We start from the raw sequence: 22,118 nt of genomic DNA on the forward strand, positions 1-22,118 counted from the left end.
GTATTGAGGTATAATTGACATATAATATTATACTAATTTCAAGCGTAAAACATAATGACTTGATATATGTATACATTGTGACATGATCACCAAAGTAACTCTAGCTAACATTATGACCACACAGTTACAATTTTTTTTCTTCTGATGAGGAATTTTTTAATTAAAAAAAATATTTATTTATTAATTTGGCTGCTCCGGGTCTTCATTGTGGCATGCGGGACCTTTCGTTATGGCATGCGAGTTCTTAGTTGTGGCATGTGGGCCATAGTTCCCTGACCAGGGATCGAACCTGGGCCCCCTGCCTTGGGATCATGGAGTCTTAGCCACTGGACCACCAGGGAAGTCCTGTGATGAGAACTTTTAAGATCTACTCTCTTAGCAACTTCTAATATTTGTATATTGCTTTCCTAGGAGTTATTTGGTCCTTACAACACTGCATTACTATATATTATAAATGGCTAAACTAAGCCTTAGAAGATAACTTGCTCAAGGGTTTGAGTGGCCAAACAAGTATTTGAAATGCAAGTCCTCTGCTCAAGTCTTCATGTTGCCTTCCTGCAAAGTTTAGTATGCTTTTGTGATTAGTACAGAATAACTCCACACACACACATACACACACACAATTTTAGTAACAGACTTATCAAGTTATAATTCCGTACCATACAATTCATCCACTTAAAGTGAATAATTCCATAGTTTTTAATATATTCAGAGTTGTCCAATCATCATTACAATCAATTTGCTCCAAAAAGACACTCCATACACTTTAGCTATAACTCCTCACCTCCCTAGGCCTAGGGAACTAATATTCTACTTCCTATTTCTATAAATTTGCCTCATCTGGATAATTCACATAAATGGAATCATACAATGTACGGTGTTTTGTGTCTGGCTTACTTCCTTTAGCATCATGTCTTCAAGGTTCACCCATGTGGCAGCCTGTGTCATAACTTCATGCCTTGTTATTGCTGAATAATATTCCGTTGTATGGATCTACCAGATTTTGTTTATGCATTCATCAGTTAATGGACATTTGGGTTGTTTCTACCTTTTGGAAGTTATGAATAGTTCTGTTGTGAACATTCACATAATTATTTTTATAAGTACTTTTCTATATAATTAAGTGTAGTTTTTCTTTAAATTATGACACAAAACTTCTTTTTTCTCCAGCTTTCAACTCTCAACTAAAATTCTCCCTGATATCATGTAGGTAACCCAGTGAACATTTTCATGCACAAATGGATTTGAATGAATACAAAATGTGACTAATATATACTACAGTAATTATTAGTCTTGTTAATTAATTATAAAACATCAATAATTTCATAATTAGTAGCAGTATAGAGCTTCCTTAAATTGAACAGCAGGCAGCAATCCAATCTATCGCTGAAGTCTATGACAGAGCTTATTTGGAAGTACCTCTACTTAAGCCTTCTAACTAACTATAAAGTCAATGAAGAGAAGTTACTGCAACAGTACATGGTGACAGAAAAGGGATGGTACTGTAAGTTTTCACGGAGTGATTACAGTGTTGCCCTGCATTTGGTAACAGGGGACATTTCTGTTGTGAAGATACTGACATCGAGAATGTCAATGTAGTACAGTACTGTGTAATACACAGAGTCTTACAAGGATATTTTGTTTTATCAAAAATTGAAAAAATTTATAATTAAGAAATAAAATGCAGAAAAATAAACGATGCCATTTTGAGAAAGTGGTTTTAAATACATATTGGACATCCTCCAATTTAAATAAAGAGCAGTATATTTATTGCATTTAGCCATAGGCGTGAGGACTACTTGATTGTTTTATTCATAATGAATCTCACTTTCTACTAGACTATGCTAAGTGGCATCTCTATAAAATCAGTCTTTACTGAGAACTTCATGGATAACTTCATTAAAAAGTTCATGTTGACTTACTTCACTCTGTATGACAGGCTCTAGGTCCATCCACCTCACTACAAATAGCTCAATTTCGTTTCTTTTTATGGCTGAGTAATAGTCCATTGCATATATGTGCCACATCTTCTTTAACCATTCATCTGTCGATGGACACTTAGGTTGCTTCTATGTCCTGGCAACTGTAAAGAGTGCTGCGATGGAACATTGTGGTGGGAAGCTGCTGCATAGCACAGGGAGATCAGCTCGGTGCTTTGCGACCACCTAGAGGGGTGGGATAAGGAGGGTGGGAGGGAGACGCAAGAGGGAGGGGTTATGGGCATAAATGTATGCATATAGCTGATTCACTTTGTTATACAGCAGAAACCAACACACCAGTGTTAAGCATTATACTACAATAAAGATGTTAAAAAAAAAAGTTAATGCTGTTCACCATCGTGTTGAACTTTAAAGTGTAACAACACCCGTCTATTTACGAGTAGGCAATCCTGAAATCCGGGTCCACTTTATCCATCCATTTACTCCCCAACATCGTCGGCTGCAGTCCCACCGACGGCCGCCAGGGCGGCCTCCCCACTCGCCTCCTACGTGGAACCTCGGGACCCGCACAGCCCGTGACGTGCGCCCGGGACATAGGTGTAGACGGCGAACAAAAGCCGAGTCCTGCCGCCCAGGTGGCTCCTTGGTCGCAACTCGCCCGGCCCGACCGGGCCCAGCCCGGCCGGCACCTGCGTTCCCTCCCGCCACGGGGACGGGTCGTCCGCCTCGTAGCCAACGAGGGCAGAGGCCCAGGGGCTGGGACGCGGCGGCCCCGCCGGGGACGGCCCAGCCCTTCCGACAGGCGGGCGCCCAGCTCGGGGACCCGCAGCCGCCTCCATCTTGGCCAGCGGAGGCGGGAGCGGCGTCTGGCCCGGGCCCGTCGCGCCGGCCGGGGCCAGGTGCGGAGCCGGCAGCGGGCGCCGTCCCGGCGGCCGGGCGGCGGGGCCCAGCCCGGGCTTCCCGGGACGAGTCGGCGTTGCCCCCAGTTCCCCCCGCGGCCCCGACAAGATGGAGGACGTAGTCTCCTCCCGCAGCCATGACGGGAGCGAGGGACGCCTCCCCACGGGGCTGAGGCGAGGGGAAGCGCTTCCAGCCTTCGGAGCGCGCGGGCCCCCCTGCCGCCGGCCTCCCGGCCCCCGGCTCCCGCCCGCGTCGCCGTAGCCCCTGCCCGCTCGGCCCTCACGGGGCTCCCAGACACTGGACAGGGAGGGCGTGGGGGACATCGAGGCCGTGGCGCTCCTCGGGCGGCGTCGCTCGCGGCCGCTGCAGGGTCAGGCGGTCCGGCTTAGGCCCTCGGGCCGCCCGGCCCCGATAGCTCTCTGCCCCCAGGGGCCGAACCGAGGCGGGTGCGGCGGGCACGGCAGTCAGCGGCCCGACCCTGACGGGCCGGGCCGGAGTGGGGGCGGGGAAGGGGGGGAAATGGAGGTGCGGGGGTGTGGCCTACGCCTGAAAGACAGGGCGTCGGACCACCCCCTCGAGGGGGGTCCTGAAGGAAGGCGGACGCAGCCAATGGGCGTGCCCGAGGCCCCTGGCCCGCCCTCCTCGGCCGCCAGTGAGGGCGTCGGGGGCGGGGCTTGCCGGGCCGGGCCGCGCCGCCGCGGCCGCAGCCTCCGCCTACTCACCAGCGCTAAAGCCGGGACTGGACCGAGCGGAGTTGCGCGTGTTGCCGAAGGGGGGGGGGTCGGGGGCGGGGAGGTTCGTTCCGCGGAGCCGCAGCCAGAACCGGGTGAGGCTTGTCCCCGCCGAGTCTCCAGCCCAGGGCCGCCGACAGTGGGGGTGGCCGGGAGCGGCGCAGCCTCCGGAGGCGGAGGCGGAGGCGGAGGCGCCGGGAGGCGGAGATGGGTGAGGGCGGCCTCCGGAGCCTCCCACCGACCCGGGACAAGCGCCCCGCGGCGCGGCCGCCGTCGCCGCTAGCGCGTCGGGGCCTCGGGCTGCCGGCGGCTCCGCTGATGTCCCAGGCGCCTTGGCGGGCGGCCCGCGGGCTGCGGGAGTGCGGGCGCGGCCGCGAGGGCCGGGTGAGGCGGCCGCCGGCGGCGGGGGTCGCTCGGGGCCGCCCGGGGCGGGGGCCGGCGGCGGGGGTCGCGGGGGTGGGGTGGGGGTGGGGCGGGGTGGGGGAGGGGCGCCTCCATGGGTGCTCGGGGCCGCGCTCGCACCCTCTCGGCGGCGGCGCGAGGTCCCCAAGTTTGCCGGCGAGGGCTCGGGACCCCCGCGCCGGTCCCCTTCTCTGCCGCCCCGGCCCCGGCGCGCGCGCGGCTCGGCTCCGCACGTATTGTTTGGCCGGGTCTCTAATGGCGGACGGGGAGGCAGCGCTGCCGGTCGCCGACTGCGGGGGGGCAAGTCTCGGGCCCGGGGCAAGAGCTCGGGGTAAATGCGGGGGGTTTCCGCCCCGCGCTGACGCGAGCCGCCCCCCGCCCCTGAGTGGATGCGGGCGCGATGGGGACGGCGCTGGGTGGGCCGATTCGGGGGATAGGATTCCCCGCTGGCGTCGAGGCTGTGCTCGCCCTTCCCCCTCCCCCTCCCGGAGCAGGCCTGCTGCCCTCCGCCTCCTCCCTCCAGGGTTTGCCTTTCACGTGGGTTTTGGTCCCAAATAAAAATTTTACGTCGTTTCGCTCTACTTTACGTAGGAGGGGGTTGTTGGTCACGGGCTGGGCAGCAATAATCGAAGGTCCGAACCTCCTTGACCTCTTATTCCCTTCTCTGTCTCCTCCTGGTGGAAAGGGCTTGGTTCTCCCACCTGGTTAGGTGTTCTTGACCCATTTTTCATTTTTCCTCTTACCCAGGACCAGGAGTTGCCTTCATCGCTACCTGGTGCATCCCTGGCAGAACGTGAGGAGGAAAACACCCCCATTGTGAGTCTTTTGCCCCTCATTTGAGGCTCTTAGAGGACGTTGTCAGGTTGTCTGGCCGGAGCGTCTCCGTTGTTTTGAGGGGGAGGAGCTTTCCCCTGGGTGGCAGCTGCCCCCGGGGCGCAGCCTGGGTAATGGCTGGTGAGGCAGCTGGGAGTGGGCGCTGCTGTTTGCACCGCTGCAGACATCTCTCCTGCTGCAATACCAACCTCAGCAACCAGACGACGGGCTCCTGCAGCTGCTCACGTTACCCGGGAGGAGGGGTGGGGGAAGGAGGGCATATTGCTGGCGCCCTCTAGAGTTCCAGGGCGGGAAGTGAAGTTGTTGCGTTTCTGATGCTCGGTGTGCAACCATCTTTAACACTTTCTCTTCCTTTAAATGGAGAATTGATTGAAGGGGTTGGAGGAACAGAAAGACGGATTTAACTCTGTGTGTACGACGTAAAACACAAATTTTGACTCTTGGGGTTCATGAGTTGGTAGATGTCTTTGATGTGTTTGCTTAGGAAAGGGCATGAGGTCCACTCCTCCAGTTCTCTTAGTTTACCAGCTAGTGTGCTGGTGAGACCAGTCCGCTGCTCTGGTTACTCTTAGTCCCCCATATTTTGTGATGCTTAGTCTTCACTCGAGTTGTTCTTGAACGTGTTATCTGAGGGTTATCGTTTATTGCTTGCAGTTTGTTGGTTTTAAGGTAGTCTTGGAATGTGCGAGACACTAAGGTAAACATAACGAGTCGTTTTCCATCAATTGAAATTAGTTACAAAATATCAGTGAATTTTAGCATTCTAGAAAATTGTATCTCTGGAGCCTCCTGACAGTTGGTATTGTAACTTGCAGATCTCTGTCAGAGGTGAGTCATGAGTAATAGTAGCTCATGCTTCAATATTAAGTCCCAAATGGGCCCAAAAAATAATTGATGATGAACATACTGATTGCATACTGATTGTGAAGGATGATGTGAGGATGACAACTTGTATGAAACAAACACTAATTGAGGCAGGTGCCGGGCACTTCCATGTATTATTTCCTTTACTCTTGGCAAATAGCCTGCAGGGTAATAAAAATAGCATGTATTGAGCCCTTATTGTATGCTAGCACAATAGTAAGCTAAGCTTTTTTAAAAAGTTAACTATGAAAACTTTCAAATTTATGAGTGATAATAGTATATTGAACCTCTTTGTACCTATCATTTACATTCTATAATTATCAACACATGTCCAGACTAATTTTTAACATGTATTAAGTAATTTAATCCTCGTGAAAACCTAGTGTTTTTATTCCTAATTCGTAGAGGAGGAAACAGAGGCATAGACAGATACCCAGGTAGTAGTAGTATTTGGTAGAGCAAGGATTTGAACTTAACCGGTTTGATTACAGGCCTAAGTTCAGCAACTGTGCTGTCCTGTTTTTTTACATTTTTTATTTATTTTATTTTATTTTGTTTTATTTTTTGGCCACGAGGGGGCGGGGGGTGGAATGTGGGATCTTAGTTCCCCCACCAGGGATTGAACCCATGCCCCCTGCATTGGCAGCTTGGAGTCCTAACCACTGGACTGCCAGGGAAGTCCCACATGTTGTCCTGTTTTAAAGTATATAATATGCTTGCTTTACAAATTTAGAAATTGAAACTGAAAAAAATTGAAGCTTACAATTTTCTCAGCGTATATTGTTTTCATGGAGAGCAGTGGGTAAACAAATACGAAATGTTTGACTCTTACTGAGTACCTTTTAAAAAAATAGTAGTACCACAGTTATCAATTAGATTATTTGACTGCCTTAAAACTAACAGGGTCTGTTTGAAACAGAAATAATATATTCTCTTTTTTCAGTGTGTCTGTGCAATTTAGTATCCATAATTGTTTCCTAAATACTGTAACTTGAATGACTGTAACTTCTGTAATGAGTTTAAAGCTCTTTTCAAGCATTAGATCATTCAGACATAGTGGATCAAGGATTAGATCTTTCAACTAGATGGGCAGTGCTTATTTTATCACCCCATATTTTCACAAAAGATTTACCTTTCTGAAGTTTTTTTCTTTGTTCTTATTTGTGATGTTGATGGGGAAAGGTCGATTGGTTAAGTAAACATTTGGAGATGAGGACATACAAAATGTATAATCAGGACTTTTCTGTAATGTCAACACATGTATACTAATGAAAACCATGGTTCTTTCTAATACAGTTGATCCTTGAACTACATGGGTTTGAATTGTTGGTCCACTTATACCCAGATTTTTTTCAATAGTACTACACCATCTGCAGGCAGTTGGATCTGCGGATACGGAGGAACTCAGTAATAGGAAGGACCAACTATAAGTTATACATGGATTTTCTTCCTCCCTCCCTCCCTCCCTCCCTCCTTCCTTCCTTCCTTCCTTCCTTCCTCTTTCCGTGCATGAGGGATCAAACCTGTGCCCCCTGCAGTGGAAGCTTGGAGTCCTAACTACTGGACCGACAGAGAATTCCCTATACATGGATTTTCAACTGCTACCCCCTGACTCCTCCAGTTTTTGAAGGGATGTAGTTCTTGTTTTCCTTAATGATTTAGCTCAGAATTAAAAATTCTTTTACTTAAGAACACCAACTAATGGTGCTTTAATGCGACAGACAATAAGATGAAGATAAGCTGACAATTTTAAATTGACATTGATTAAATCAAAGTTCTTTATTATACATAAATTTATTGCACACTTAATGTGAGTTAGATGCTTTTAGATGTACTTAAAAGTATTTTGATATTTAAAAATACTTCACATATTTATGGTACTTTTCTTTAATGCATCCTTGAGTATGTATTCCTCCCACTGTCCTTTTAAACAGTTGAGGGAAAGAGAGAGTGGTCCCTGCTTTTCCATGTTCTGCTTATATAATCTCATGGGCTGGAGTTCTGTACCTCATGTGGTGGGACATCTCTGAATCACTCAGATGTCCCACAGGTGCTGACAACGAACGTTTCAGACTTTTGTGTGGATATGGAGCTTGACATACCATCTTTGTACAACAGTGTTCATATCCTTAAAAGTTTTATTGTATGTTGCCCTTGTTTGAGGTACAAAAGTGCCTAAACTTAATGCATTTGAGACAAAATGAATCTTCACCTTTAGTCAGATGCTGTGTTATTACTGTGATGGAAACAATGTGTATGAATGCTGGAACTCTATCTTTGTTGTCAAAAGGTGTGGTAGAATTAGAAATTTTATATCTTTTTCTAGGCATTCATGTCTATCTGCCCCATTAACAATATTATTCACACATATTATTATATTGAACAACACTTACTCTAGGAGGACTTTGGCTTATTCAACTTGCAGGTGTTTTTTTTAGGCAATGCAAGATGAGCCTAAACCCAAGTGCTTTCTCCCGTCGGATTATCTAACAGTATTTTATGTAGGGCATTTTAAGTTAGGAAACAAGTACACAGAGAGATTGTGTTGATTCCATGCATTTTCCATTTTTTCATTTCAGTTGGTTAATTTTTTTCTGTTTCTGTCAGAGCATAGAATTGGGATTTTAGAATTGAACAGGACTTCTGAGCTAATGAAATCTCAGAGTTCTTAAGGACAACTCCAGTATGTAAGAACCATAAAGTTGTCACTGAGAAAAGTTGCTTTTAGATAAATCAGTAATTTTGAACTATGGGGCTCTGGGTAACAACTGTAGTTTTTTATTTTTTATTTTGGTTGTTTACCAGCAAGAAAATTGTTTTACGTAGTTGGAATTGCAAATTTTTATATCTGTAACCTGTTTTTTAAACAAGTCACTTTTGTAATCTTAGGTTTCTGTTATTAAAATAGTAATGAGAAGAGAATTATGAAGGCCAGCACTAAACACTTAACTTAGTAACAAGATAAGTTGGTCATCTTGAAGTGTGTTAAAAGTTGGATTACAACACATTTGAGCATACCTGTTGTTTTATTGCATATTTTTAAATGTATTAATCTTTTGGATCAAGTTTTACACAACACGAAGCACTTTGTAACTGCAGAATAAATTTTTGTGAACTATTGAAAAGTCTAGAGTTAAAATGTGTAGAGAGGTTTGCTAAATTGCTTGCTCACACGACTAGTTTGGGATTTGTTCTTAGTTCTATTTTATTTTTAACTTCATAGCAGTCCGTTGAAAATTACAAGTAGTAAAATTTAAGAAAAATTTGGGGTCTTTAATTTGAAAGAAGGGTATGACTGTTGGGGGTTTTATTTTTACTGATTTGATCAATGTCCCATAAGTGTTAACGTTTACTATTTCAAGAAATGATTTAAGAGTAAACTTTGGATATTAGGATAAATATTTGATAGTCCTGACTTTAAAAAAAACAACAACAAACTTTCACATATTTTTGTTATTAATGTGATCTTGTTTTTATCTTTCTTAAAGAGTTACCAAATTATTGTTAAGAGAATTTCAGCCATTCTCTTTAATATCAATAGGGTGCCAGGGGTCAGATTTCTCTTCCCCAGAGGGTTCTAGATATTTTTCTCTCTATGTTCCTAGTGAATTTGAAGGTCAGATTTGTTTTTGTGAATTTAAAGTATTTTATCCTTAAATTATTAAATATTTTAGTGTGATTCTGATATTAAATTGTGATTTAAGATAAATTTACTAGGAATAGGATTAATTGTTGCAACCTCATTAAAATTTTTGGGAAGGATCTGTTATAGTTCTTGCAATAAACATTTTTTTCTAACTATACATTTTGATTGGATAAGAAAAATACTTAGGACTTCCCTGGCGGTCCAGTGGTTAAGACTCCGTGCTTCAACTGCAGGGGCTGTGGGTGTGATTCCTGATGGGGGTAAGATCCCACATGCTGTGCAGCACGGCCAAAAAAAGAAAAATACTTTTTAAGTAAATATTTTAAGTAAAATTGTGATGTGCAGTTAGAGGTTTCAGACAGAAGAAAGTTTATAAAATGTGACTAATACAATGAAACAACTTAGTTGTTTTACTTTATAGCAGTGCCATGTATATGTTACTTTTTCTGTAGTAGCCTAGATTCCTTTATTAATTGTAAGAATTTAATCTGAAATTATGGTTTTGTAACTTAAAAACATTAAAGAAACTTTGTAATACTGGAACAGTTTCATAATCATTTGTTTCAAAGAGGTATATCTTTTGCCTAGGAAGAGCGGTGTTTCTTGGACTATTGAGCTGGACCAGACTGAGAATAGTTCAGGGTAATCAGGGTACTGTGGAAATCATTTATTCAACAAATTGTGTATCGTATACTATCTATTATATATCAGGTAGTCATAAAAGATGTGATCTGTTAATGTTGGTTAGCAGTTTCTTTGGTGCTAATGCTCATTTGGGGTGGCCTCAATGATTATCAGATTAGTGAATTTTGTTTCCAGTTCTGTGGAAGTAAAGAAATGTTAGAGTGGAAGTGAAAATTTAGGTTAAATGAAATTTTTATCTTGTCTTTTTGTTTTAGATTTCTATTGGTATTTTTTTCTTTGAAGCTTGTTTTATTTTAATTATTTTAGTTTATTTTGATTATTTCTGGCCCTCATGTCGTATCTGAATTTTTGTATGTCCATGTTTGTATGTTTGTTTTTTTCCCTAAATTCTTTTTTTAAAAAATAATTAATTTCTGGCTGTGCTGGGTCTTCGTTGCTGCACGCGGCTTTTCTCTAGTTGGGGCGAGTGGGGGCTACTCTTCATTGCAGAGTACGGGCTCTAGGTGTGTGGGCTTCAGTAGTTGTGTCGTGCGGGCTCAGTAGTTGTGGCTCACGGACTTCGTTGCTCTGCTAGACCAGGATTGAATCTGTGTCCCCTGCATTGGCAGGCGATTCTTAACCACTGCGCCACCAGGGAAGTCCTGTTTGTTTGTTTTGAAGTAGTGAAAAATTTGCTCTTGTTTTAATTATATAAATTTGTCACTTTAAAATTAAACTTGTTTCAGCTTTACAACTTTTATTACTATGAATATTGTCTCACTCTCTATGTTTATTTTTGTATGTCTCTTTTAATACTGTGAAGTCCTTTTTCCAGGAAGTCATTACATTCTATATCTGCGAACAGTTTTTGTTGCCCATCAAAGCTTGTGTTGAAGTTGGTCTTTTTCTTCCATGACACAGGCTCCTGACTGCCACTCTTCCTTGTTGTCTTCATTTCATCCTGTCTTCCTCTTGGACTTCAGTGTTCATTTGCCTTTCCTAACTTCCTTTTGCATTAAAAAAAAGAAAAATTACCACACAGTATCTGAAAAAGCATCCTATGTTGTAAGTCTAATTTTGCTGTATTTATATGAGACGTATCCAGATTTTATTAAACTTTTGAATTTGGTGAGATCATGGAAGAAATTTGCTGAAAATTATCAAATTTCACTTAAAATAAATTTTATTTTATATAAATTATGCCTCAGTAAAACCGTTAAAAACCATTTTTGCTCCACCATTTACCAATTTGTGGTCTCTGATAAGTCATTTAACCTCTAAGCCTTAATTTACTCATGACAAATAAGTATAGTACTGCCTGCTTTCTTGAGATTGCTGTTAGGTGGGTTAAAAGTAATACAGAGAATGTGATTGGCCAATAGTAGGTGCTCAGTTAACAGCAGCTACAGTTCTTCCCTGTTTATATAGAGCAAACATCATGAATTTGTTGCCACCAGTGGGACAGTAAACTCAGTGAGTGCTCATGCGATAGAAGGAATTACGTTCCTGTTCACAGCCTTCTCTCTGACGGCTCCTTCATTAGTCTTTTAAGTGTGCTAACATGCTCTCTCCTCCAGAATCTCTGTACCTTTCCCAAACTTCCTTTTCCTGTACTTTTCCAAAGAAACTCACTGATTTGCACTCTCAACATATACCAAATCTGCTGTTTTGAGGTCACTAGTGACTTAATTTTCAAATCTTAAGTGCCTTTTTTTTGGTCTTAATTCTGTAAGATTTGAAATTTATTATATTCCTTGCAACTCTATTGACTTCTGGGACTTTGAACTTAACATTATCTTATACTTCTGATGATCTCCTTCACTTCCCCTCAGTAGATTCAAATATGGAGACCTTTCTGTATCCTTATTTCCTAAGGTGCTTAGCCCTCTCTTGTTTTGTTTTGTACTTTGACCTTAGTCCATCTTGTTAGAAAGTGGGAGTTATATTTACAAGGCACTTTCATCCTATTTCTTTCTCCAGTCTACAGCCAGATTAATTTTCCCTAAAGCCCAGTCTGATCACATCACTCACTTTCCAAAATCTTCAGGGATTCTTGCTGGCATGTGAAACAAAATACAAACTTACAAACTAAGCCTGGGCTTTAAAACCCTTAAAAAGAAGAAATCAATTAGGAAATGCGTAATATGTGATTTTTTTAAGGTAGATTCTCAGTGTTCAGTTTGTGGAGACAGTCATGTACATGAATAACTGTAAGCAGTGAAGCATGATCGGTGCCCTACAGAAATGAGTAGCTGTATGCATATCAGAAAGGGCAGTTCTTAATATTTTGGTTATGAAGATAAAATGTGCCCTTACAATCAAGTAATAAAGAAGTATGTGACATAGAAAGTGTAAGTTCCCCCATAATCCCATGATGATTTTTTCCTGCTCATCATACTAATAATTTTGCATATATATTGTTATCAACAGTCAACATTTTCGATAATTGCTTCCCTATCCTTATGTTGCCAAAGTCTTCAGCTGATTAATGTTTGAATTCTACAAATCAGTGTATTAGAGCAGGTCACAAGCCTCAGTTCTATATGATAGAGGGTAATGTGGTAGCATTAGTTCAGCAGAAGCTTAATGAGCAAGGTGGGAAGAGTGGTGCTGAAACTGAGCCTGTCCTGAAGGCAGGGTCAGATCAGGCAGGAGTCTTATAATGGAAGTAGACTGGAAAGCCACGGAAGAAGCAATTGATGTAGTCTGATTTAATTTTTAAAAAGATCTTTAGATAGTCTGGGGAATATAGTAGGTGATGTCAGTAATCCAACAGAAAAATGGTGATGAATTTCTAGGGCTAGAGGTGTGTTAGAAGAGATGGTTAAAAGTGGACAGTTTCAAGATTTATTTTGGAAGTAGGATAGGAATTGGGGATGGCATGGGTGTAGGTGAAGAATGGAGAAGAAATTAAGGCCTCCAGACTTCTGGTATGACTAGCTAGACACATAACATCCCCAAATGGCAGAGACTGGAGGAGGGGTAGATGAAGAGTGAAAGAGCATGCTTGAATAACTAGATGTAGGGAGTAGGCAGTTTGGGGCTTTGAAACATCTTGATTGAGATAAATTAAGGACTCTGGGACATTGAGGTATTATTTAAAATCATGGGAGTGGATGAGATCCCCAAAGGAAGTTAAAATTACTTGAAAGTACGTTGCGGTTAAAGTTGGTCCTATGGGAAAGAAGAGATTATTCCTTACCCCAGAAATTCTGTGCCCTAGAGCTAACCTGAATCAATTAATTAATTAATTAATTAACTAGATCAAAAGGGATTTTTGTTTAGACGCTGTCATAGCCCTTGAATGGATTTTTAGTATGTTAATTAAATGATTCCTGTCAGCTTCTAAAGCCAGAGTAGCATTGTTGTGGATCTCTGATAAAGATATGTTATAAAATGATTTCGTAGCTAGATGGTAAGCAGCATGAGGTCATATGCAGAGGTCATAATCTGTGTTCATCTATCACTGACCCCTGTCCCCTTTGCTCACTCCCCAGAGGTTAGTGGTAGCATCAGTTTAGTGTGTATTACTATAAATCCTTTTTGTGCATATACTAACATGTACCTATAAGAGTAATAAAGTAAATTTATATGGGCATTTTAAAAACATGTATCTTTCTGCGACTTGCTTTTTTCACTTAGTGGTATGTCTTAGACATTTTTCTGAGTTAGTATGTAAAGGTCTCTTTAAACTGTTGTGTGATACTTCATGACATGGATTTAACAGTTTAGCTATTCTGTTGGTAGACATTCAGTCTATTTGGAATTTTTTGTTACATATAAAATTCTGCATGAAATATACATGTAGTAGTTTCTTTGGGTTCATGTGTGTTTTCTCTGGGGGAGATTCTGGAGAATAGGAATTACTGAGTCAGTATGTGCATATTACATGTTTTTATAGGTACTGCCCAATTGCCTTCCACTGGACCACGGTACTGACTACCCTTTCTACTAGTTTCTCCACATTCTTGACAATACTGGATGTTCTCAAATAGTTAAAGTTTTGTCAATTTAATTTATGTTCTTTCTAAAGAATGGATATCAGTTCTTGTTATATCGATTACAAGTATATATACACATTATATATTATATATAACATAATATATATCTTTTGTAAAATTTTATACCTTACTTATGGTGCTTCTTTGCTATGTAAACATTTTATAATGTAATGGGAAAAATCCATTTCACTATTGCAAGAAATAGGAGCAATTATAATGAATATGCAAGACTTTTATGAAGGAAATTGTAAAATAATACAGTAGGACATACGAGAAAACCAGAATGGACAGATTTACATATATCTGGATGGGAAGACTTCAATAATGTAAAAAAATTAATATTTTTGTCTTCAAATATCTCTAAATTCAGTGAAATCCTAACTAAATACCAGAATAGATACATATGGTACCAAATTTAAAAAGTAAAAAGGGTAGAAAGGTGAAAAAACGAAACAAAACAAAAAAGGAAGACTCCCCCCTCTCCATCCACACAGTTCTCTTCCTTAGAAGCAAACCACTGTTGTCGTTTTCTTGGCCGTTTATGTAGAGTTATTCTGTGCATGTGTGCGCGTGCTCATGGTGCATGTGTTTATCCTTTGTTAGGTGCCTTGCTTGCATTTAGTTTATGGGAGAGGTGGTTCCATGTTAGTGTGGAAGTATGTTGAGAGCTGCCTCAGTTGTTTCCAAGGCTGCCTAATGTTTCACTGTTTGTCTTTATTGTCATTCATTTTATCAGTTGTCTGTTGAGAGACATTTAGGGTGTTTCAGTCTTTTAAGTTTACAATGAATGTCTTTCTACATTTTGTTCTTAAAAACATGAGATATCTGTAGGAAGAATGTCTAGAAGTGGAATTGCTTGGTCAAAGAAATATTTTTTTGAGTTGCTGTCAGTAGTTGTACCAGTTTACACTGATTTACACTATGAGAGTACACGGTTAAACCTTTTGATTTTTGTCAGTGTGTTAGGAGAAAATTGGTGGCCCTTTAGAGTTTTACCTTGGATTTCTCTTAAATATTTCATATATTTAAGAGACATTTGTATTTTCTTTTCTTGTGAACTCTGTTCACATCTTTTTGGTCCTTTATTCTCACTGGTTGTTGGTTTATCTCATTGTAGGACCTCTTTGTCTTCATTTTTTTAGGATATGAGTTGCAAATATTTCCTTTGTAGTTAATCATTGTCGTATGTTTGGTATTTTTTTCCCCCATAGAGGTGTCTTCTATTTTGTTTTTTCAGAAAAAATTCTGGTAAAATGTATTAACATAAAATTTACCGTTTTTACCTTTTTTAAATGTATAGTTCAGTGGTATTAAGTATATTCATAAGTGTTTTTTAAAAATCACCACTGTTAATTTCCAGAGCCTTTTCATCATTCCCGAACATAAGCATCATACTCATTAAACATAATGCCCGGTGCCTCTTTACCACAGCTCCTAGTGACGTCTCTTCTACCTTCTGTCTCTATGAAATTGCCTGTTGTAGGTACCTTAAATAAGTAGAATGTTAAAATGTTTGCCATTTTGTGCCTGGCTTATTTCACCTAGCATGTTTGCAAGGTTCATCTATGTTGTGGCATATATCAGAATTTCTTTCCTTTTTAGGACTGAATAATATTCCATTGTATGCCTACATTTTGTTTATCCATTCATTTGTTGATGGACCCTTGGGCTCATTCTACCTTTTGGTCATTGCGAATAAGACTGCTGTGAACATTGGTATGCAAGTATCCATTTGAGTCCTGGCTTTCAGTTCTTTTGTATATATGTATATAAATAAATCTAGACGTGGAATTGACTGCTCATATGTTAATTCTACATATAACTAATTTTTGTACGTCTCTCCAGGACTTGTTATTTTCCTTTTTTAAAAAATAACATCCAGGGCTTCCCTGGTGATGCAGTGGTTGAGAGTCCGCCTGCCGATGCAGGGGACGCAGGTTCGTGCCCCAGTCTGGGAGAATCCCACATGCTGCGGAGCGGCTGGGCCCGTGAGCCATGGTCGCTGAGCCTGCGCGTCCGGAGCCTGTGCTCCACAACGGGAGAGGCCACAACAGTGAGAGGCCCACGTATCGCAAAAAAATAAATAAATAAAAATAACATCCAGGGCCTCCCTGGTGGCGCAGTGGTTAAGAATCTGCCTGCCAGTGCAGGGGACGTGGGTTCGAGACTTGGTCCAGGAGATCCCACATGGCGTGGAACAACTAAGCCTGTGCACCACAACTACTGAGCCTGCACTCTAGAGCCCACATGCCACAGCTACTGAGCCCACGTGCCACAACTACTGAAGCCAGTGCACCTAGAGCCCATACTCTGCAACAAGAGAAGCCACCACAAGGAGATGCCCGCGCACCACAACGAAGAGTAGCTCCCGCTCGCCGCAACTAGAGAAAGCCTGCGCACAGCAGCAAAGACGCAACGCAGCCAATAAATAAATAAATAAATTTATTAAAACAAAACAAAACAAAACATTCAGGGACTTCCTGGTGGTCCAGTGGTTAAGACTTCGTGCTTCCACAACAGGGGGCATGGGTTTGATCCCTTGTCGAGGAACTAAGATCCCACATGCCGAATGGCACAGCCAAAATCAAACAAACAAACAAACAATCAAAAAATCCATCTTCATTGCTGTGAAATGGTATCTCATTTTTTTTTTTTAATTTTTACTTTTAACTGTGGTAAAAAAAACACATCATAAAATTTATCATCTTGGCCATTTTTAAGTGTATAGATCAGTAGTGTTAAGTATATTCACATTATTGTGCAGCAGACCTCCAGAACTTTTTCATCTTGAAAAGCCAAAACTAACGATTAAACAGTTCCACATTTGCTCCTCAGCACCATCCTACTTTCTATTTGTATGATTTCTGACTTCTTGAGATACATTATATCATTTATGTGTGATCTTTTTTCACTTAGCATAGTAGTGATCTCAAGGTACATCATTGCTGTAGCATATAACAGGATTTCCTTTCTTTTTAATGCTGAATAATATTCCATTGTACGTATGTACCACATTTGGTTTATACATTCATCTGCTCGTGGAACTTTTGGTTGCATCTACCTTTTGGCTATTATGAATAATGCTGCTGTGAACATAAACATGCAAGTATCTCTTCGAGATCTTGATTTTAGTTATTTTGGATATAGTATACCCAGAGTTGGATTGCTGAATCTTATGGTAATTCAATTTTTAATTGCTTGAGTAACCTCCATGCTGTTTTCTATAGCTGCTGCACCTTTTTACATTCCCATCAGCAGTGCACAAGGGATCAAGTTTCTTCAACCAACCAACCAACCAACCAACCAGTTTCTCTTCACTAATACGTGTTACTTTTTGTTTGTTTTGATAGGAGGCATCCTAATGGATGTGACATGTTTCCTGGTTTTGATTTGCATTTGCCTAATGACGGATGATGTTGAGCATAGCATCACTGGGAAGAATTTGAGAAGGATCAGTGTTAATTCTTCTTTAAATGTTTGGTAGAATTCACCTGTGAACCCCTCTGGTCCTGGTTTCTTTGTTGGGAGATTTTTGATTACTGATTCAATCTCTTTGCATATTATAATTCTATTCAGAGTTTGTATTTCTTCTTGAGTCAGTTTTGGTAGTTTGTATTAGGAATTTGTCCATTTTATCTTGGTTATCCAGTTTGTTGGCATATAATTGCTCATAATGTTCTCTTATTCATTTCTGTAAAATCAGTAGTGATATCTTATTTTCATTTCTGATTTTTTTTTTAACTTTTTTATTTTTGGTCTGCTATTCACATATCAGTTACTTTCTTTCTTTGTTTTTGGCCGCACCACATGGCTTGTGGGATCTTAGTTCCCTGACCAGTGAAAGCGCCAAGTCCTAACGACTGGACCCCCAGGGAATTCCGTTCGTTTCTGGTTTTAATAATTTGAGATTTTGTTTCTTTGTCATACTAGCTAAAGATTTAATATTTTCAAGGAACTACTTATTTTTTTACTGTATTTTTCTGCTTTCTGTTTTGTTTATCTGTACTCATCTTTATTACTGCATTCTTTCTGCTAGCTTTAGTTTGCTCTTTTTCTGGTTTCTTAAGGTGTAAAGTTTGTTTATTGATTTGAGATTTTTAACGTAGGCATTAATAGCAATAAGTTTTCTGCTGAGCACAGCTTTCATTGCATCCCTTAAGTTTTTTAAATTAATTAATTAATTAATTTGGCTGTGTTGGGTCTTCATTTCTGTGCGAGGGCTTTCTCTAGTTGCGGCAAGCAGGGGCCACTCTTCATTGCAGTGCGCGGCCTCTCACTGTCGCGGCCTCTCTCGTTGCGGCGCACAGGCTCCAGATGCGCAGGCTCAGTAGTTGTGGCTCATGGGCCCAGTTGCTCCGCGGCATGTCGGATCTTCCCAGACCAGGGCTTGAACCCATGTCCCCTGCATTGGCAGGCAGATTCTCAACCACTGCGCCACCAGGGAAGCCCCATTGCATCCCTTAAGTTTTGATATGTTGTGTTTTTGTTTTTTGTTTCAAAGTATTTCTTCACTTTCCCTAGTGATTTCTTCTTTGACCCATTGGTTGTTTAAGTGTGTTAATTTCTACCTATTTGTGATTTTTCATTTATGCTTCTGTTATTTCTAATTCCATTCCATTGTGATTAGAAAAAATACTGTATCATTTTGATCCTTTTAAATTAAAAAAAATAAGTTTATTTTATTTGTTTGGCTGTGTTGGGTCTTTGTTGCTGCATACTGGCTTTCTCTAGTTGCGTTGAGTGGGGTCTACTCTTCATTGCAGTGTGCGGGCTTCTCATTGCGGTGGCCTCTTGTTGTGGAGTACGGGCTCTAGGTGCGCAGGCTTCAGTAGTTGCAGAATGCGGGCTCAGTAGTTGAGGCATGCGGGCCCTAGAGCGAGTGGGCTTCAGTAGTTGTGGCGCATGGGCTTAGTTGCTCTGTGGCACGTGGGATCTTCCTGGACTGGGGCTCGAACCCATGTCCCCTGCATTGGCAGATGGATTCTTAACCACTGCACCACCAGAGAAGTCCCTCATTAACATATTGATAATTATTGTTTTATGCATTTGCCTTTTAAATCATAGGGAAAAAAGTAGTTATAAACCAAAAGTACATTAATACTGGCTTTCTAGTGATTTTCTGTATTTACTTTATATATATATTTATGTATTCATTTGTATTCTTTATTTCCTATGGCTTCAATTTACTCTATGGTGTGTTTTTATTTTTGCCTGAAGGATTCCCTTTAGCTTTTCACGTTGGGTAGGTCTGCTGGTAATAAATTCCCTTTTGTTTATCTGGAAACGTCTTAATTTCTCCTTAATTTTGGAGGAGTTTTTTTGTTGGATATAGAATTCTTGGTTGACAGATTTTGTTGTTGTTGTTCATCTTTTTAAATGTCATGCCATAGCTTTTGGCTTCCATGGTTTTGGATGAGAAATATACTGATGATCCAAATCTTTTTGAGAATCCATTGCATATGATGAGTCACTTGTCTCTTAGTTTCAAAATTCTCTTTTACTGTTGGGTCCACAATTTGATTATTACCTGTCTTGGTGTGGCTATCTTTGAGCTTAACTGGCTTGAAGTTTGTTGAGCTTCTTGGGTGTGTATATGCATCTTCATCATATTCGGGAAGTTTACAGCCATTGTGTGTTCAAATATATTTTTTGTCCTTTTCTTCTCTTTTTATGTTACATGTGTTGGTGCACATGGTGGTGTTTCACAGATCCTTCAGGCTCTGTTCATTTTTCTTCATTCTTTTTTTCCTTCTCCTCAGACTGGATAATTTTAATTATTCTGCCTTTCAGTTTACTGATTCTTTCTTCTGCTTGCTCAGATCTGCTGTTGATCCCCTCCAGTGAGTTCTTCATTTCTGCTATTATATTTTTCATCTCCAGAATTTCTGTTTGGCTACTTTTTTTTTTTAATTGAAGTATAGTTGATTTACAATGTTGTGTTAGTTTCAGGTATACAGCGAAGTGATTCAGTTATACATATATATATTTTTCATATTTTTCTCCGTTATAGGTTATTACAAGATATTGAGTATAGTTCCCTGTGCTATACAGCGGGTCCTTGTTTATCTATTTTATGTATAAGAGTAGTGTGTATTTATTATAAAAGTAGTGTTTATCTATTTTATATATAAAAGTAGCATGTATCTGTTAATCCGAAACTCCTAATTTATCCCCCCCCCATTTCCCTTTTGGTAACCATAAGTTATTTTCTCTGTCTATGAGTCTTTCTGTTTTATAAATAAGTTCATTTGTATCATTTTTTTAGATTCCACAAGTAAGTGATACCAAGTGATATTTGTTTTTCTCTGTTTGACTTCCCTCACTTAGTATGATAATCTGTGGGTCCATCCATGTTGTTGCAAATGGCGTTATTTCATTCTTTCTTCTCGCTGAGTAATATTCCATTGCATATATGTACCACATCTTCTTTATTCATTCACCTGTCGATGGACACTTAGGTTGCTTCCATGTCTTGGCTATTGTAAACAGTGCTGCTATGAACACTGAGGTGCACGTATCTTTTTGACTGAGAGTTTTTATCTTTTCCAGATGTGTGCCCAGGAGTGGTATTGCTGGATCATATGGTAGTTCTATTTTTAGTTTTCTAAGGAACCTCCATACTGTTCTCCACAGTGGCTGCACCAATCTACAGTCCCACCAACAGTGCAGGAGGGTTCACTTTTGTCCACACCCTCTTCAGCTGTTTGGTTACTTTTTTTTTTTTTTTTTTTTTGGCTATGCCACATGGCTTGCGGGATCTCAGTTCCCCAACCAGGGATTGAACCCGTGCCCCCTGCATTGGAAGCGTGGAATCTTTTTTTTTTTTTTAAATATAAATTTATTCATTTATTTATGGCTGTGTTGGGTCTGCAGGCTTCTCATTGTGGTGGAGCTTGGGCTCTAGGCGCATGGGCTCAGTAGTTGTGGCTCGCGGGCTCTAGAGCACAGGCTCAGTAGTTGTGGCTCACAGGCTTAGTTGCTCCGCGGCACGTGGGATCTTCCTGGACCAGGGCTCGAACCTGTGTCCCCTGCATTGGCAGGCGGATTCTTAACCACTGAACCACCAGGGAAGCCCTGGAAGCCTGGAATCTTAACCACTGGACCACTAGGGAAGTCCCTGTTTGGTTACTTTTTATGATTTGTATCTGTTTATTTATGTTTTCATTTTGTCCATACCTTGTTTTTGGATTTCCTTTAATTCTTTGTCCATGCTCTCTGTTAGCTCATTGAGCATATTTAAGGTAGTTGACTTAATTTTTTTTTTTAAATATTTATTTATTTATTTGGCTGTGTGAGGTCTTAATTGCAGCATGCGGGCTCTTTTAGTTGTGGCGTACAGGATCTAGTTTTCTGACCATGGATTGAACTCGGGCCCCCTGCGTTGGGAGCACAGAGTCTTAGCCACTGGGCCACCAGGGAAGTCCTGATTTAATGTTTTTGGCTAGTTACTCCAGTATTTGGGATTCCTCAGGGATGGTTTCTAATTCTTTTGCTCCTGTGAATAGGGCATACTTTTCTGTTTCTTTGTGTGTTTATACCATTCTGAGAATATTATACCTCTGGATATCTGATGCTCCTTAGATTGCTGATTTTTCCTTGGGGATGGAGCTGTTTATTTTTGACTTTTTAAACATTTTTTTGCAGAGTGTGAATTTCTTGTTGCTTGTGTCCTTGAAGTTAATGTTCTATCACCCCTGTGGTGAACTAGTGACCTGACAAAAAGTTTTTGTAAATGTCTGGTAGAAAAGAAGAAGAACATTATACAGGGTTGTGGTTCATTAAATCTGAGAGATGCTACTGGGAATGCTTCTGCTGCCCAGAGGGCTGAGGCCAAGAGGAGCCCAAGCCACAATCCCAGATTTTGTTGGAAGTCCCTCACCGCCAGTCCTGTGTTCAGCCAGACCCCGGAGGACTGCAGGTGCTGTCCCCTTGGCCGACCTGGGGGGAGGAAGGTGGGGGATGCTCACCCACTTAAAGTGAGCAGCAGCCTCTTCTTCACACACTCCCCTGGCGCTTAGTGTCCAGTCAGGTGCAGAGACCCCAGAGATTGCTTCCAGTCCCTCTGTCCAGCTCATTAGTTACTCAGGTAAGGGGACCCATACCCAGAACTTCTAATGCTGCCATTTTGGGTGACATCTGTCTACATCTGTTTTTAAGGACCTGTGAGGACCTGTTG

General features: G+C 41.4%; 2 protein-coding genes across 12 annotated transcripts in view; one reads left to right on the forward strand and one right to left on the reverse strand.

Moving 5' to 3' along the window:
• Nucleotides 1-3,323, reverse strand: part of LOC307176861 (uncharacterized protein) — a 29,954-nt gene extending 26,631 nt beyond the window's left edge. For 5 of the 6 annotated variants that reach the window (XM_079903362.1, XM_079903361.1, XM_079903365.1 and 2 more), the window contains exon 1: nt 1,923-3,323. In XM_079903362.1, coding sequence (XP_079759488.1) covers nt 2,486-3,163 — 678 coding nt within the window. In that variant the 5' untranslated portion in view covers nt 3,164-3,323 and the 3' untranslated portion in view covers nt 1,923-2,485. The remainder of the gene's footprint in view (nt 1-1,922) is intronic. The other variant, XM_079903363.1, reaches the window with a different exon arrangement.
• A 287-nt stretch (nt 3,324-3,610) lies between these two features.
• ZMYM2 (zinc finger MYM-type containing 2) overlaps nt 3,611-22,118 on the forward strand; it is a 94,108-nt gene continuing 75,600 nt past the window's right edge. For 3 of the 6 annotated variants that reach the window (XM_079903348.1, XM_079903349.1, XM_079903351.1), the window contains exons 1-2: nt 3,630-3,666; nt 4,721-4,789. The gene's annotated coding sequence lies outside the window, so the exon portion shown is untranslated. The other 3 variants (XM_079903346.1, XM_079903350.1, XM_079903347.1) reach the window with 3 other exon arrangements.

The sequence above is a fragment of the Stenella coeruleoalba genome (assembly GCF_951394435.1).
Source record: "Stenella coeruleoalba genome assembly, chromosome: 18".
Lineage (NCBI taxonomy): Eukaryota > Metazoa > Chordata > Mammalia > Artiodactyla > Delphinidae > Stenella > Stenella coeruleoalba.